Raw genomic sequence first — 14,708 nt, forward strand, 5'->3', positions numbered from 1 at the left:
TGCTCCCCCTTGCAGAGTCCCAGCTGCCCCTTTGGGTCCTGTTGCCTGGCCTCTTTTGCTGTCCTGGGTAGAGGAGATGAGTTTGTCGCTGGCTGCAAGCTGAGGCCAACTGACGCTGCTGCGCAGAGAAGGGGCACCGAGAGTGGCCTCGGATTGAGGAGCCTGTAGTGCAGAGCAGCCCCTCGGGCCTTCCGCCTGGCCCTGCTTCCCTGGCCGGCTGCCTTTCTGGTGAGTGCATCCCAGGTGGCATCATGCTGCAGCAGATCCTGCATGACATGTACATCGACCCTGAGCTCCTCGCCGAGCTCAGTGATGTGCAGAAGCACATCCTCTTCTACAAGATGCGGGAGGAGCAGCTGAGGCGCTGGAAGGAGCGGGAGACTTGGGAGTCCCTGGCCCAGGACAAGGGTCTCAGGCCTACGAAGACCAAGCGAGGTACGTGGCTGGGAGTCATGGAGGGATGGGCCACCAGTCCCCCAGGAGGTAGAAAAATTAGCAGGGCCAGGCTGTGTCCTTCTTCAAGATGGGCACTGGGGTGATGAGGCCTGGGGGCTTGAAACCCTTGTCCTGTGGGCATCAGGTCCCATGAGCCTGTGCTTTTGTCTTTTGGCCAGGAACTTAGGGCTTCGAGGCTGCTGCAGAGGCCGCCCAGAGGCCCTTATCGGGGTGGGGGAGTTGGACTTGCTTTGTCTTGTTGTGGAAGGCCCGAGTTCTGGGAAGACACCACTGAGACTTCAGATTGTGCTCCAACGTGGTTGGCAATGGTAGGGTGAATGAGGGCATGTTTGTGACCCTTGCCATTGGTTCTGGGCCAGAGTGTGGTATAGACATGCAGTTCCTCTCTCCTTGGCAGGCGTGGCAAACCAGTTCTCGGCTAGGGCCCCATCTGTGGACTGTGCCTCTCCCTCCAGGTCCTCCGGCGGGAGGATGCCGTGGGTTGTCCCTGGAGTCTCACTGGGCATCCGGAGAGAGGGCATCAGGGAACATCCCACACAGAGAATGACCATCCCCAAATGGTCGTGGCAACTGCAGATGAGAAGCAAGGGCCTAGCCTACATTTCAGGTGTTTTGTATGCAAAGTCTTGTGCTAGTCAAATCCTATGGACTGGTACACCTGGGGGTGAAGGAAGTCGTTTGGGACCCCTGGGCCAGAAACTGGCAGGCCACTGAGGCTTGGCTTGGCACAGGACTCAATCCTGCTGGGGATGGTAGTTTCTGTGGATGCTGCATGCACTTTACAGTTTGCAAGGCTTCGCCTTTTGAAGTTTTCAATCCAGGACAAAGTCCTGTTTCAGGGCTGAGCACACAGCTCTCTTGGTGATCTGGCTCTTCTCCATGCCAGACTCACTGCTGGCCATTCCCCACCAGGTGCCACAGGCCATGCTCGCACCATCTGGACCTGCTTGCTCTTGTCTCTGGTCTTCACGTGAGTGGCTCTTACTGTTGGGAATGTCCTGCCTTCATCCACCTGACAGACTCCATCAGGGCTGGCCTCCTGCCCCGGAATGTTCACGGATGCTCGTGCATAGGGCAGTACTTGCTCCTCTGTGGCTGCCTGGCATGTAGGACCCACCCCTGCCCTGGCACTTGCCACCCTGTCATTGTCATTCCTCATCTGCTTGCCTGCTCTCCAATGGGCTCAAAGGCCCTGGCGTGTGAGGCCTTACTCCACTCTGTCTTCCTCCCCTGGGCCCAGCACAGAGCTGGCACATGGTGTTAAAGACACAGCAGGACCCTGCCGGGGAGGTTGGGTCAGAGCTGTGACTTGGCTGCAGGTGGCTGGTGCCAAGGCTGGGGCCTTCCGGGCTGGGCTGCGCTGGCAGCTGCATCACTAACTGGTGGAATGACAAGCCACCTTGCCAGCCCCACCCGGCCTGAGCCCTGGGGACTCGCATTGCCTGCATGATGACTCTTCTGGGAGGGAGACGGATGCCTAAAATTTTAACTGCAAAAATATTTGTACAGAGATTTGTCACACATTGACATCTACATTTTCATGTATAAATTATACATTAAACTCATTTGAGTTTCTGGTGCAGAAGATCCTTTTTCTGGTAATTAATTTTCTGATTTATAAAGAATGGAAAAGCAGGGAAGCACGCTGAGGAATGTGTGTATCCCAGGTCAGGATCCCACTCGGATCCCGGCTCTTTGCTTTGGTCCTGCCTTCTGGAACTGTCTGGGCATGCCACTGTGGAGCCTGGGGGCTGGCCCCGCCCAGGAGCCCGAAGAGCTTTCAGCTGGAGGGTCCAGGATGTACAGGATCTGCTTCATGTCCTGGGATTGTGATGAAGGGTGGCAACAGCCTGTGAGCTTTACATTGACTGGGTGCCTACCCAGCCCTTGCTGCTCCCATATCCCTGCAGGGTGGCAGGGCAAGTTCCCTGATTTCATTTCAGTTAAGGAAGGTGAGGCTCAGAGAAGTGATGCGCTACATCCAAGGTCACCCAGCTGCTACATCTCATGACTTGGACCTGGGGTCTGGTGACTGATTTTTTTTCCATTCATTCACTTCCAATCTCGGGACTCCAATTAAACAAATGAGCTGTACACACATTCACTTGTTCACTCATTCACTAATTCATTCGCTTATCCAGCATTACTATGTGCTGACTTCTGTGAATGGGACAGTGCTTGTCCTGGAGACAGAGGGTAGATGGATCATAGGGAACACAGCCGACTCGAGTGCCAAGGGTGAGGCTTGGTGCAAAGCAGCCGTGCCGTGTCCCAGGGCGGGAAGTGTGCGGGGACGGGCTCCACGGAGGAATCTTCTCTTCCTTCCCTTGATGTTGCCAGAGGACTCAGAAGGTTCTCCAGATGCTTGTGAGACCCCAGCCCCCAGCTGATGTCCAGGCTCTTGACACTGTCTTGAGAAAGAACTCAGGAATGAGTCAGAATGATAGGAAAGGCAAGAAACTGCTAGTGAGAAGCGAAAGTACACGTTTGAAAGAGAAGTGCGGGCGTGCTCATGAGAGTGTGTCACGCCCAGCAGAATCTGGGTTTCTAATTTTATGGGCGTTTCTTTAATTCGGGGATGGAACAATTCTTAGGTGTTCTGGAAGAGGAGGAGATTTCAGGGAACCCCTTGGGTTACTGTCTCCTTCCTCCCTTCTTTGGGTTTGCCCGAAGAGCCATGGACAAGTCACCCTGAGTGGGATTTCAGCCGTTTTTGCTCTCTTCCTTTCGGTTTCCTGCTCTCTTGTTGTTTCTTTGTCTTGTTCTTGTTTACGCTGTTGTTTGGGTTTTCCATGCTCCTGTGACCACCCAGTGCTATTCTTGTCTCATTGACAGGCACCCTCTTTCCTGGTCCCCTCCCCACACATTTGTTCTGAAGGAAGCACCTGCTGTGGCCCTGCTGAGCTGTTTGCCGGCCCCTTGGGATCCCTGAGCACGACCTGGCTCAGTCCTGATCAGCGTAGAGTGACACTGGGTCTCCTCTGGGCCATCATCCCCAGTGCTCTAAAGCTTCCCTTCTCCCCTCTTTTCTGGGAATATTCCTCGCCCCTGGCAAGCCTGGTTTTGCCATCCATTGGGCTCAAGTAACTCTCCCCGTGGCCCTACAGACAGGCAGGCAGGACAAGGTGTGCCTTGTGCCCGAGGACCTCACAGCCCCGGAGTTGTGCCTGGTGAGGGCGCAAGTAAACACTGGTGATGTGAATCATTCTCATTTACAGAATCTAGGAGGTTTTCTTGATTCTGGGATCCACATTTGGAACCCACAGGAGTAAGCTGGGGTGAAAGCTTAGAGGTGGACTGTGAAAGGTAGGAAGGAGAGGAGACGAGGGCGTGGCTGGACACGTCACTCCTCTGAGCACATGGCATTTCTTTTCTGTTTTCACTTTATGCTTTGGCAAGAACCCTCTGATGTTCTATACTGTTGTGGATGGTGTGGACCCCTCAGCTTGGTAGGTTTTTTTAATCTAACATCATGTTTATTGCTCTATCGCATTTCTGACAGTTTGTTGTCCAGTATGTTGAGTGTATTGAGACTCAGAGAAGGCATGTTATCACATTATGTCCCAGCAAGACTTAAGTCAAACCCCTCTAGCATGGCCACGACCTGTGCAATCTCGTCCTCTCATTCTGCGTGGCCACCTCAGGAACGCACACCCTGTGTTAGGAATTATGAACTTCACAACCCTGTGGACTCCTCTCTGCTTACTCAGTCATCCTAGGTTCTTGGGGCCAGAGCTGGATGTGACCTGGGGACACATGTCCACACTACTGACCAAGGAAGCTTCCCTGTTTGGACCTGTCAGTTCTATATATATATATATATATATATTTTTAGACGGAGTCTTGCTCTGTTGCCCAGGCTGGAGTGCAGTGGCGTGATCTTGGCTCACTGCTACCTCTGCCTCCCAGGTTCAAGAGATTCTCCTGTCTCAGTCTCCCAAGTAGCTGGGATTACAGGTGCCCACAACCACACCCAGCTAATTTTTGCCTTTAATAGAGACATGATTTCATCATGTTGGCCAGGCTGGTCTTGAATTCTTGACCTCAGGTGATCCACCTGCCTGGGCCTCCCAAAATGCTGGGATTACAGGCACGAGCCACTGTGCCTGGCCCTGTCAGTTTTATCTTGATTGACAGTTTCTGCCACTGTTAAATTGGTTCCTCTGTGACCGCCTCCTCATCCTTCTGGATGCTTTTGCCTGGGAGCCAGACGTCTTTCCCTCCTACTCTTCCCACTCTCCTGTTTGTGAACCAAGTCTGCACACTCAGGAAGCTGCTTCTTTCCTTTGGGTTTCCTACCAGGCAGCCAGCTTTCCTGTGCCTGCTCCCTGGCTCGCCCTCATTCCAGCCAGTGGAGTGCTCTGAGCCCAGTGGGGCTCCAGCCTCCACTGCCTCCATTTTCCACAGCTGGGCTCAGGATGTGCTCCCAGATGCAGTCCTGACCTGGGGCCTAAAGGGCTCATCCTCTTTAGCATCCTCTTTATTCCTCAGCATCAAGTCACTCCCACTGCCCTCATGGGAGGTGTGTGACACCATCCTTCTCACTAGGCATCTGGCTTCCCTGTTTCCTGGGCCCATCCAGTAACCACAGCAACCTTGCCTGCTGAGCTTGGGCCCTCCTGGCCTCCATGTGTCCTCTTTCCAGGCATGGAAGTCCCGACCTTGCATGCCAGCCCTGCCTAGACCCCTGCACGGAGCCCTGCACCTGCCTGCCAACATTCCCATGGTGGCCTTGATCTCAGTGCAGTCCCTGCCTCAAGCTCATCCCTACATTTCCTTCCCACAGCAGCCGCAGACCTTTGGACACACGAGTTAGCTCACTTATCCCCCTGCCTCGGTGGCTTTCATGGCACTCATGAAAGGCACAGGTCTTTGCTGGCACCTGCCCACCTCTTCAAGCTAATTTCCACCGTGTGCATCCCACTGCGTGGAATGCTGTTTCCCCAGATCCTCATGAGGCTCTTCTGGGTCATTATTCATCTCGGTTGAATGCAGAGTTCTTCACTGGCCACCCACTCTCAATGAGCCGCATCCCAATCTCTCTCTTTGAACACCTGCCTACTTTTCTTCCTAGCACTTAGCATGTCTGCAAGTGTCTTTAAAAAATTATGGTAAAATACATGAAATTTACCATTTTAGCCATTTAAAGTGTGTAATCCAGTGACACTTAGTACATTCAGAATGTTGTCCAACTATCACCACTGTCTAGTTCCAGAGCATTTTTCTCACTTCAAAAACAAACCCCATAGCCATGAATGGTCCTTTCCTATCCCCCTCTGTGCTCAGGCCCTGACCACCACTGATCTGCTTTCTGTCTCTGTGAAGTTGCCTCTTATTCCTCTTCCTTCTCTCTCTCTTTCTTCCTCTTGTTCCTCTCCTTCTTCTCCTTCTTTTGCTCCTCCTCCTCCTCTCCTCTTTCTCTTACTTTCTCCTCTCTTTCTTCTTCTCCTTTCTCTCCTCCTCTCCCTTTTCTTCTTCTCCTTTTTCTCCTCCCTCTCTTCTCCCTTTTCTTCTTCTTCCTCTCCTCCTTTCTTTTCTCCTCCACTTCTCCTTTTCTTCTTCTTCCTCCTCTTGCTCCACGTATCTGTTTGCTTGTTTACGGTCCATCTCCTCCATTAGCCTGAAAGTGCCATGAGACCATGGATGTTGCTTGCATTGTTCCAGTTTCTATCCCAGCATCGAGAACAAGGCCTGGGGCAGAGTTGGAGTGTGCGTGGGTGAGTAGCGGCTAAGGTGCTTACATGTGTGCTGTGGCAGGGGTTTGACTGGGGACACAGATGCTAAAAGATTGCTTTTTTGAGTGAAAGGCTGTGTGCTGCGCATTGTGACCCCTCCACCCCACTACACATCAAAAATCCTCTCTGAAAGTATAGAAATCAGAATATATGTGTTCTTTGGGATTTGTTGTAGAGGCTGATATATAATAATATATGTATAAGTAATGACAAATCTGTCACCTTTTCACTTTTACTTATCTCTCATTCCATTTTCTTTTTATTTTTTCTCTCTTTCTTTTTTTAAAAAGAAATTTTAAAAAGAAATACTTTTTAAAAAGAAATATTTTTTATTTTTTCTTTTTTCTTTTTTTTTTTTTTTTTTTGAGACGGAGTCTGCTCTGTCGCCCAGGCTGGAGTGCAGTGGCCGGATCTCAGCTCACTGCAAGCTCCACCTCCCGGGTTTACGCCATTTTCCTGCCTCAGCCTCCCGAGTAGCTGGGACTACAGGCGCCCGCCACCTCGCCCGGCTAGTTTTTTGTATTTTTTTTAGTAGAGACGGGGTTTCACCGTGTTAGCCAGGATGGTCTCGATCTCCTGACCTCGTGATCCGCCCGTCTCGGCCTCCCAAAGTGCTGGGATTACAGGCTTGAGCCACCGCGCCCAGCCTATTTTTTATTTTTTCTTGAGACAAGATCTTGCTGTGTCATCCAGGCACCAGTGCAGTGACGCAATCTCAGCTCACTGCAACCTCTGCTTCCCAGGTTCAAGTAATCCTCACACCTCAGCCTCCCGAGTAGCTGGGACTACAGGCATGTGCCACCATGCACGGCTAATTTTTGTGTTTTTTGTAGAGAGAGGGTTCCAGCATGTTGCCTAGACTGCTCTCAAACTCCTGGGCTCAAGCAATCCACCAGCCTGGGCCTCCTAAAGTGCTGGGATTGTAGGCGTGAGCTACTGCGCTGGCCACTCATTCAATTTACATTTCTTGTTTTAGGATTTGAACTTGGGTTTTAGCCTGACCAATGCTCCTTTTTTTCTTTGCATTTACTTGGTGCATATTTACCTGTATCTCCCACTGCGGCCTTTTGATGCCATTTTGTTTTAGGAGACTCTCTTGGAAAATGTATATTAAATAGCATACGGTATTTTAAAGCTTACTTTTATAAATGTATTCAAGCCCATTATTTTTATCAGGAATGAAACATGGTCTACTGAAGATGAGAAACATAAGCCTATTTTTATATTCTTCCCCATGATTTCATTGGTGTAATCAAGGATGGTAAATCAGTAGTTGATTTTGTTTACGTTATGTATTTCATCTCTCAAGATTTATTTTTTATGCTCATAGTAGAGGTTTTATAATGGAATTCCAATAACAATAGTTATTTGGATGTTAACTACACTTTGTCTGGTTTCATTGCTCCCTACATGTTTTCTCTCTGAGGGGCAGTGATAAATGCTTTATTTCCCCTTTGCCCCACTGTGCAAATGATTTGTCCAATCAAGCAGTGCACCCCTCACTGTTGGGATTCTTAGCACATTACACTGAAGTCACTAAACACCATGAGAAATTCTTTTTTTTTTTTTTTTTTTTTTTGTGAGACGGAGTCTCGCTCTGTCGCCCGGGCTGGAGTGCAGTGGCCGGATCTCGGCCGAAGCTCTGCCTCCCGGGTTTACGCCATTCTCCTGCCTCAGCCTCCCGTGTAGCTGGGACTACAGGCGCCTGCCACCTCGCCCGGCTAGTTTTTTGTATTTTTTAGTAGAGACGGGGTTTCACCGTGTTAGCCAGGATGGTCTTGATCTCCTGACCTCGTGATCCGCCCGTCTCGGCCTCCCAAAGTGCTGGGATTACAGGCTTGAGCCACCGCGCCCGGCCAAGAAATTCTTGCTTAAAGCTGCCTTGCGCCCCATCCCTATTCTTGCTGTCATAATATGTTCTCGGGACACCATTGATTTTGGCATGCTGATTTTCCTCAACCTCCTTCTTCAGTTTATTTTGTTAGTTCCAACAGCTTTTTGGTTGATTCCCTTGGACTATCTAGGGAGCCATGCTGCACAGGAACACTGGGAAGTCAGTAGAGCACATGTCCTGGATATCTGGACCATAGCTCTTTGTAGCTGTTGTTCACAACCCCTTTCCTGGACACTGGGGACAGTGATTCTAGGACAGCGCTGGGAGAGGGAGGAAGGGGTTAGGGAGGTGACTGACAGAATCTCCTCCCTGGTGTCTCTTAGTGATGTTTATTTACCATTAGTGCCCCATTTCTTTTGTTAAGAAAACATTTCCTGTCACCATGCAAATATTCAAGGAACAATTCTCTGGAGGAAATACTTGATCACGTGTGTATAAGGAGAGAAAATGAGGTGTCTAGAGGTGAGGGACAGTGTCCAGAGCCCTATGGAGGACACTAATTATTTCCAGGAAGACAAGAAGTAACAAGCCTCTTGTGCCATGAGAGTTGGGAAGTTGGGGCTAAGTGTGGGTCTGAGAGACCAGTTAAGGCAGCAGGTGGTGAATGAGATATTGTCAGTTTCTGAAGGGGAGCCCCAAAATCAAACAAGAAGAAAATCATTAGAAGTGGATTTATGGTGACACAGGGCCGTCCACCTGACCCCAGAGAGATGTCCTATCACCTGTCACCTGTAGGTGGGTATCTCTTGAAGCTCGGGTGGGTATTTGGAAGGCAAGCAGACCCTGACACTCTTCCAGACTTCCCACCCAAGGGATGCTCCCTTAGCTCATTTTCTGAGGGATTCTACGGTGGGAAATAGTGTCATGGATCATTTTTCTTTTTTTTTAGACAGAATCTCGCTCTGTCGCCCAGGCTGGAGTGCACTGATGTGATCTCAGCTCACTGCAACCTCCACCTCCCAGGTTCAAGTGATTCTCCTGCCTCAGCCTCCTCGTAGCTGAGATTAAGGTGCACGCCACCATGCCCAGCTAATTTTTGTATTTTTAGCAGAGATGGAGTTTCACTATGCTGCCCAGACTGGTCTCAAACTCCTGACCTCACGTAATCCGCCCACCTCAGCCTCCCAAAGTGCTGGGATTACAGGTGTGAGCCACCGCGTCCGGCCTCATTTTTCCACCCTTGGGTGGGCTTGATGCTACTTTCAAAATGCCTATAGCATGGTGGATGGATCCAGGCAACTCAATTTCATCCTGATTCCACTGGGGTGGCTTTGGAAAGTCACCCATGCAATGAGAATAACAACTCTTTCCTGACAGTTTTTGGGAGAATTAAAAATGCTTCTTCAACAAGGGGGCAGCTTCTGCCACCATGTAGACACCTAAGAGCCAGGTCGTGTTCGTCTCCTTCCTTTCTTGGCTCTGCTGGCAGATCCCCTTGGAATTAGTCTGGGCCTCTTCCTGAGTGCTCCTTCGCTTGCCCTAGTCTATGGGACCAGCCACATCACTGCCTAGCCAAACTCAGTTTTTCTGGAGTCTCAGCAATAGGGGGGTGACTTAGGGAGTGAGGTCTTTCCTGTGAGTCTCAGATCATCAACCCTTGTGTACTTTACAAGTGTACTTTTACTTTTTAGGATATATTGGAAGAAATTCAGTTTTTCCAATGAAGGGTCACTCTTGATTCTTGGGATGCTGATGAGCTTTTCAGATGAATGATGTAAAGATGAGGCATCATGGTGGGTGCAGGAAGAGCCCACGGAGAATTGCTGTGATCTGCTGGTAACTGTCGGCACAGCCTGTGGCCTGGGACTCTCTGATTGTGATTGTGTGGCTAAACACAGGGCTCCCTCCTGAGCCAGCCAGTGGAACAAAGACTAGGGATCTCTGAGAGCTGTGATGGGACTTGGGGTGTGTGTGTGTGTGTGTGTGTGTGTGTGTGTGTGTGTGTGAGTTTGGCTTGTGTTCTGCTGGCATTTGGGGCATGGAGAGAGATGCTGGGGCCAGACCTTTCTGTTCCATTTGCCTGAACCATGAGATCCAGTATGGCCCTGCCGTGCAGTGGGTGCCCCAGCCGTGTTTGTGGCCTTGACATTGGTGGGGCCTCACTTTCTGGCTCCCAGCCTCCTGTTCTGCCTCCAGATGGCAACCAGAAAGGTGAGACAGCTGCATGGATGAGTGAGCTCCTCAGGGGTGTAGTCTCAGCATCCCCCTTGGAGCTCAGACCCTTCATCTGTAATGGGCACGGGCTTTACTGAAACCACCTCCCTCCAGGGGAGGTTGTGGGGATGAGTGAGCCGTGTGCAAACTGCCTGAAGTCCACCCGGTGTGCACAGCACCTGCCGAGGGCTTCTGGTTCCTTTGCAGCCTGCCACCTTGCTCTTGTTTCCTTTCTGCCTTCCTCAGGCCCAGCAGTGAGGTTCTTAGTGAGGCAGCTCCACCTGCAAAGGCTACCAGGGCCCACTGCTCCCCGTCTTTCACACCAGTGCTTTCCAAAGCTGCAAAACCTCAGCTTACCAGGTGGGCAGTGAGAGGAGCCAGAGCAGAGGCCGCTGTGAGCAGGCATGGAGTCACCCATAGTCACCGGTGGCGACGGCACTTGGCACCTGGCAGGTTTGGGCATCCCCAGGGGTGAGGGTGGTTTTTGTGGTTGTAGAGAAAGATTAATATGTGGAGCCCTTAATTGTCAGCTTTGAGTAATCTGTGTCCACAAGGAAAGAACTTGCAGCCTTAGTCAGCTAAGGGCTTTTGGTGGGGAGCTGGGGGGCAAAGGGGACCCTGGAAGCTAAGGAGGATGGGTCGGGTGGCAAAGCAAGACCTAAAGGCAGCTGCATGCTGTAATATGAAGGTGAACTCCTCCAGATGGAGGGCCTGTCAGGCCTGTGCTAGGCCCTTTAAGGGCCTCAGCTTATCTTACCCCTCAGTGACCTGGAAGATGCACCCCTATGCATTTCATAAAACCTAAGAGTGCTTGATTGAAAGACACACCCTTGGCTGGGCACGGTGGCTCACACCTGTAATCCCAGCACTTTGGGAGGCTGAGGCGGGCGGATCACGAGGTCAGGAGATCGAGACCATCCTGGCTAACACAGTGAAACCCCGCCTCTACTAAAAATACATAAAAATTAGCCGGATGTGGTGGCGGGCTCCTGTAGTCCCAGCTATTTGGGAGGCTGAGGCAGGAGAATGGCGTGAACCCGGGAGGTGGAGCTTGCAGTGAGCTGAGATTGCACCACTGCACTCCAGCCTGGGCAACAGAGCAAGACTCCGTCTCAAAAAAAAAGAAAAAAAAAAAAAAAAGAAAGAATAAAGCACAACAAGGAAAAGTAAAAGTAAAAGAAACATGACTTGATTTTTATTTTATTTTATTTTATTTTATTTTATTTTATTTTATTTTATTTGAGACAGAGTCTCGCTCTGTCACCCAGGCTGGAGTGCAGTGGCGCGATTTTGGCTCACTGTAAGCTCTGCCTCCTGGGTTCATGCCATTATCCTGCCTCAGCCTCCCGAGTAGCTGGGACTACAGACGCCCACCACTACGCCCAGCTAATATTTTTTGTATTTTTAGTAGACAGGGGGTTTCACCGTGTTAGCCAGGATGGTCTCCATCTCCTAACCTCATGATCCACCCGCCTCAGCCTCCCAAAGTGCTGGGATTGCAGGTGTGAGCCACCACTCCTGGCCAACATGACTTGATTTTTTAAAATCTTAACAGATGCCAAACTTAAAAAAAGAATGAAACTGGATTTAAATAGAAAAATATTTGCAACATATATAACAGGCAAATAATTAATATCCAGAAAACATAATGAAGTGCTCCAAATCAATTAGCAAAAGACAAATAACCAATAGAAAAATGAAGAAATAAATGAACAAGCAATTCACAGGAGGGAAATTTCAAATCACAATGAAGATGCAAAAAGACATTCAACTTCACTAATAAACCACCTCCATGTAAATTAAAGCAATCAGATTAGCAAGAGTTAGAAGAGTCTAAGACTAGCCATATTAATGAGGACCCAGGGAAAGAGATTCTTTCCCACACTTCAAGGGGTGAGACACACAGCGAGTGCCTGTCCCTTTCCAATGCTTCTGCAGGTTCCCGAAGAACTTGGGCAGATGAGGATGGGGTGGCGGTGTCTTAGTCCAGGCTACTACAAGAAATTATCACACACTGAGTAGTTTAAACAGCAAACGTTTCTCACAGCCCTGGACTCTGGATGTCTGAGGTCAGGGAGCCAGCATGGTCAGGGGTCTGGTGAGAGCCCTCCTCCTGGATGCGGATGGCTGACTTCTCCTGTATCCTTACATGGTGGAAAGAAAGTGTGCTAGCTCTCTGGTCTCTTCTTATAAAGGCGCTAATCCCATTCATGAAAGTTCCATTCTGTTGACTTAATTACCTCTTGCCCTAATTACCTCCCAAAGGCCATACCTCCTAATGCCATTACATTGGGACTAGGGTTTCAATGTGTGAATTGCAGGGGTACACAGACATTCAGACTTTCAGACCATTTTTAGAGAACAGAGGCTCATGCCCAGGGTCACACAGCTGGTCAGTGATCAGTGGACCAGCAGGGAGCCTGAGTTTCGGTGCAGTTTCCCTTTCCTTCCCTTCTCCCAGCTGCTGCCAAAAGCCCAGGGACTGTTTGAACAGGACTGACTTTTGCTCCACTTTGCATGGAGGGAGGTGCCTCTCCTGCACTGTTTCAGGGCTCCAGCTGGGGGATGCTGACCTGAGCTGCCCTGGCTTCCTCCCTCTTCCCTAGGATTCTTTTCTGTCCCCTCATTTCAGGATGCTAATGCTGTTCCCTCCCTGCTTCCCCATCTCTGCACCTCCCTGCTTCCACTTTCAGCCTGGAGGACAGCAGGGGCAGCTCCCAAGAAAGGCCACCAGTTGCTTATCTTGGCACTCCCTGTAACTCAAACCCCAGTTCTCACTCCAGCTCAGAGGAGCTGGGTGGAAGCAGGTTGTAGACTACCTGTCCCTCTGCTATCTCTCAGAGTGGCTAGCATTACTGCTTTCCAGGTTTTTCTCACCCAAGAATCAGCAAAGCTTCCTATGGTTTTCCCATTTGGAAACAGATTTTGCCTTAGATGTTGGGGTCTAAATTCTTTGGGTTCGTTTTCATGTGTATTTACCCCATGTCCTGTTAGAATTACATCATCCTAGGCTTTAGGCATTATTTATTTATTTTTTGAGACGGTGTTTTACTCTTGCTGCCCAGGCTGGAGTACAATGGCACAATCTTGACTCACTGCAACCTACATCTCCCGGATTCAAGTGATTTTCCTGCCTCAGCCTTCCGAGAAGCTGGGCTTACAGGTGCTCGCCACCACGCCTGGCTAATTTTTTGTATTTTTAGTAGAGTCAGGGTTTCACCCTGTTGGCCAGGCTGGTTTTGCACTCCTTAGCTCAGGTGATCCACCCACCGTGGCCTCCCAAAGTGTTGGGATTACAGGTGTGAGCCACCGTGCCTGGCAGGCATCATTTATTTCTATCCTATTATTTCACTGGTGTGCTTTTTTTCTGGGCACCATGGTAGGGTTCTCATTCTCAAACTCTGAGATGCTAAAGATTTGGGATGTCCTGTCCCTGTCCCCAGGACATGTGCAGCTACCTCATTTTACAGATTAAGTGATTTGGATCTCAGAGCTTTTAAGGAACAGGACTGAGAGCAGGGTCTGGGCTCCTCACTGACATATTGATTCTGCTATGTCTCTGTATTGAATGAACTGCAGACAGGGAGTAGGGGTTGGAGGTGGGGCATTGTGGATTTCCCAGTGATAGTTACAGCAAGTCCTACTACACGTGGGGCATCAAGGCCCTGGTGAGAGCTGTTCTTGGATTTGTTCTTGTTCTAGCAAGAGAGGGTCCAGGCTTCATAGGAGGTGTGGCCTTGAGCTGGGGTAGGGGGGTGCCATTCCACAGTTACAAGGTTGGAGGGCATGATGGTGGTGGCTTAGTGTGACCAGCCCCATGTTTGTGTTGCTCATACACAGCAAGGCAGTGCTGAATACAACATCAAACAGCCTGGCACTATTGGCAGCAGCCCCTGTGCCCACAGAGTGCTAGACTTTTGCCTTCTTTGTGCCAGAGGCATGTATGACGGTAAGAGTGTCTGGGTTCCAAATTTGGCTACCCACTTTCTAACTGGCTGATTCCCACTTACTAATTTGACTTTGGTAAGATACTCATGACTCTCTGAGCCTCAGATTCCTCTTGCCTAAACTGGAGATGATGATGATAAGTTCTGCATCCCAGATTTGTGAGGAAGACGAAATGATGGTCCCAGTGAAGCAGGGTGTGTTGGAAATACTTGCTAAACATTAGCAGAGCACATTCCTTCTGTACTTAGTGGAGTTCTAGAAGAACTTTTCCAGAAGACTGAAGTTCCAGAAGATCAAAGTTTACAGCTTAGAACAGAAGGCATCTGTGTTAAGAGAACACATTGCTGTTGGGCAGCCACTTCCTTGCAGGATTCTCTGGTCATTAAGTATGATGTTAACTGTAGGTTTTCACAGATGCATTTATCAGAGTGAGGAATTACCCTCTATTTCTAGTTTGCTGAGGATCTTTACTAGGAATGGATATTGAATTTGTCAAATGTTTTTCTGTAACTATTGAGATG

General features: G+C 49.8%; 1 protein-coding gene across 2 annotated transcripts in view; it reads left to right on the plus strand.

Moving 5' to 3' along the window:
* The first annotated feature begins 251 nt into the window (after positions 1-251).
* Positions 252-14,708, plus strand: part of LOC105465935 (SH2 domain containing 4B) — a 112,708-nt gene continuing 98,251 nt past the window's right edge. For both annotated transcript variants that reach the window (XM_011714572.3, XM_071069817.1), the window contains exon 1: positions 252-435. In XM_011714572.3, coding sequence (XP_011712874.1) covers positions 252-435 — 184 coding nt within the window. The remainder of the gene's footprint in view (positions 436-14,708) is intronic.

This window comes from Macaca nemestrina, chromosome 9, assembly GCF_043159975.1.
Source record: "Macaca nemestrina isolate mMacNem1 chromosome 9, mMacNem.hap1, whole genome shotgun sequence".
NCBI lineage: Eukaryota > Metazoa > Chordata > Mammalia > Primates > Cercopithecidae > Macaca > Macaca nemestrina.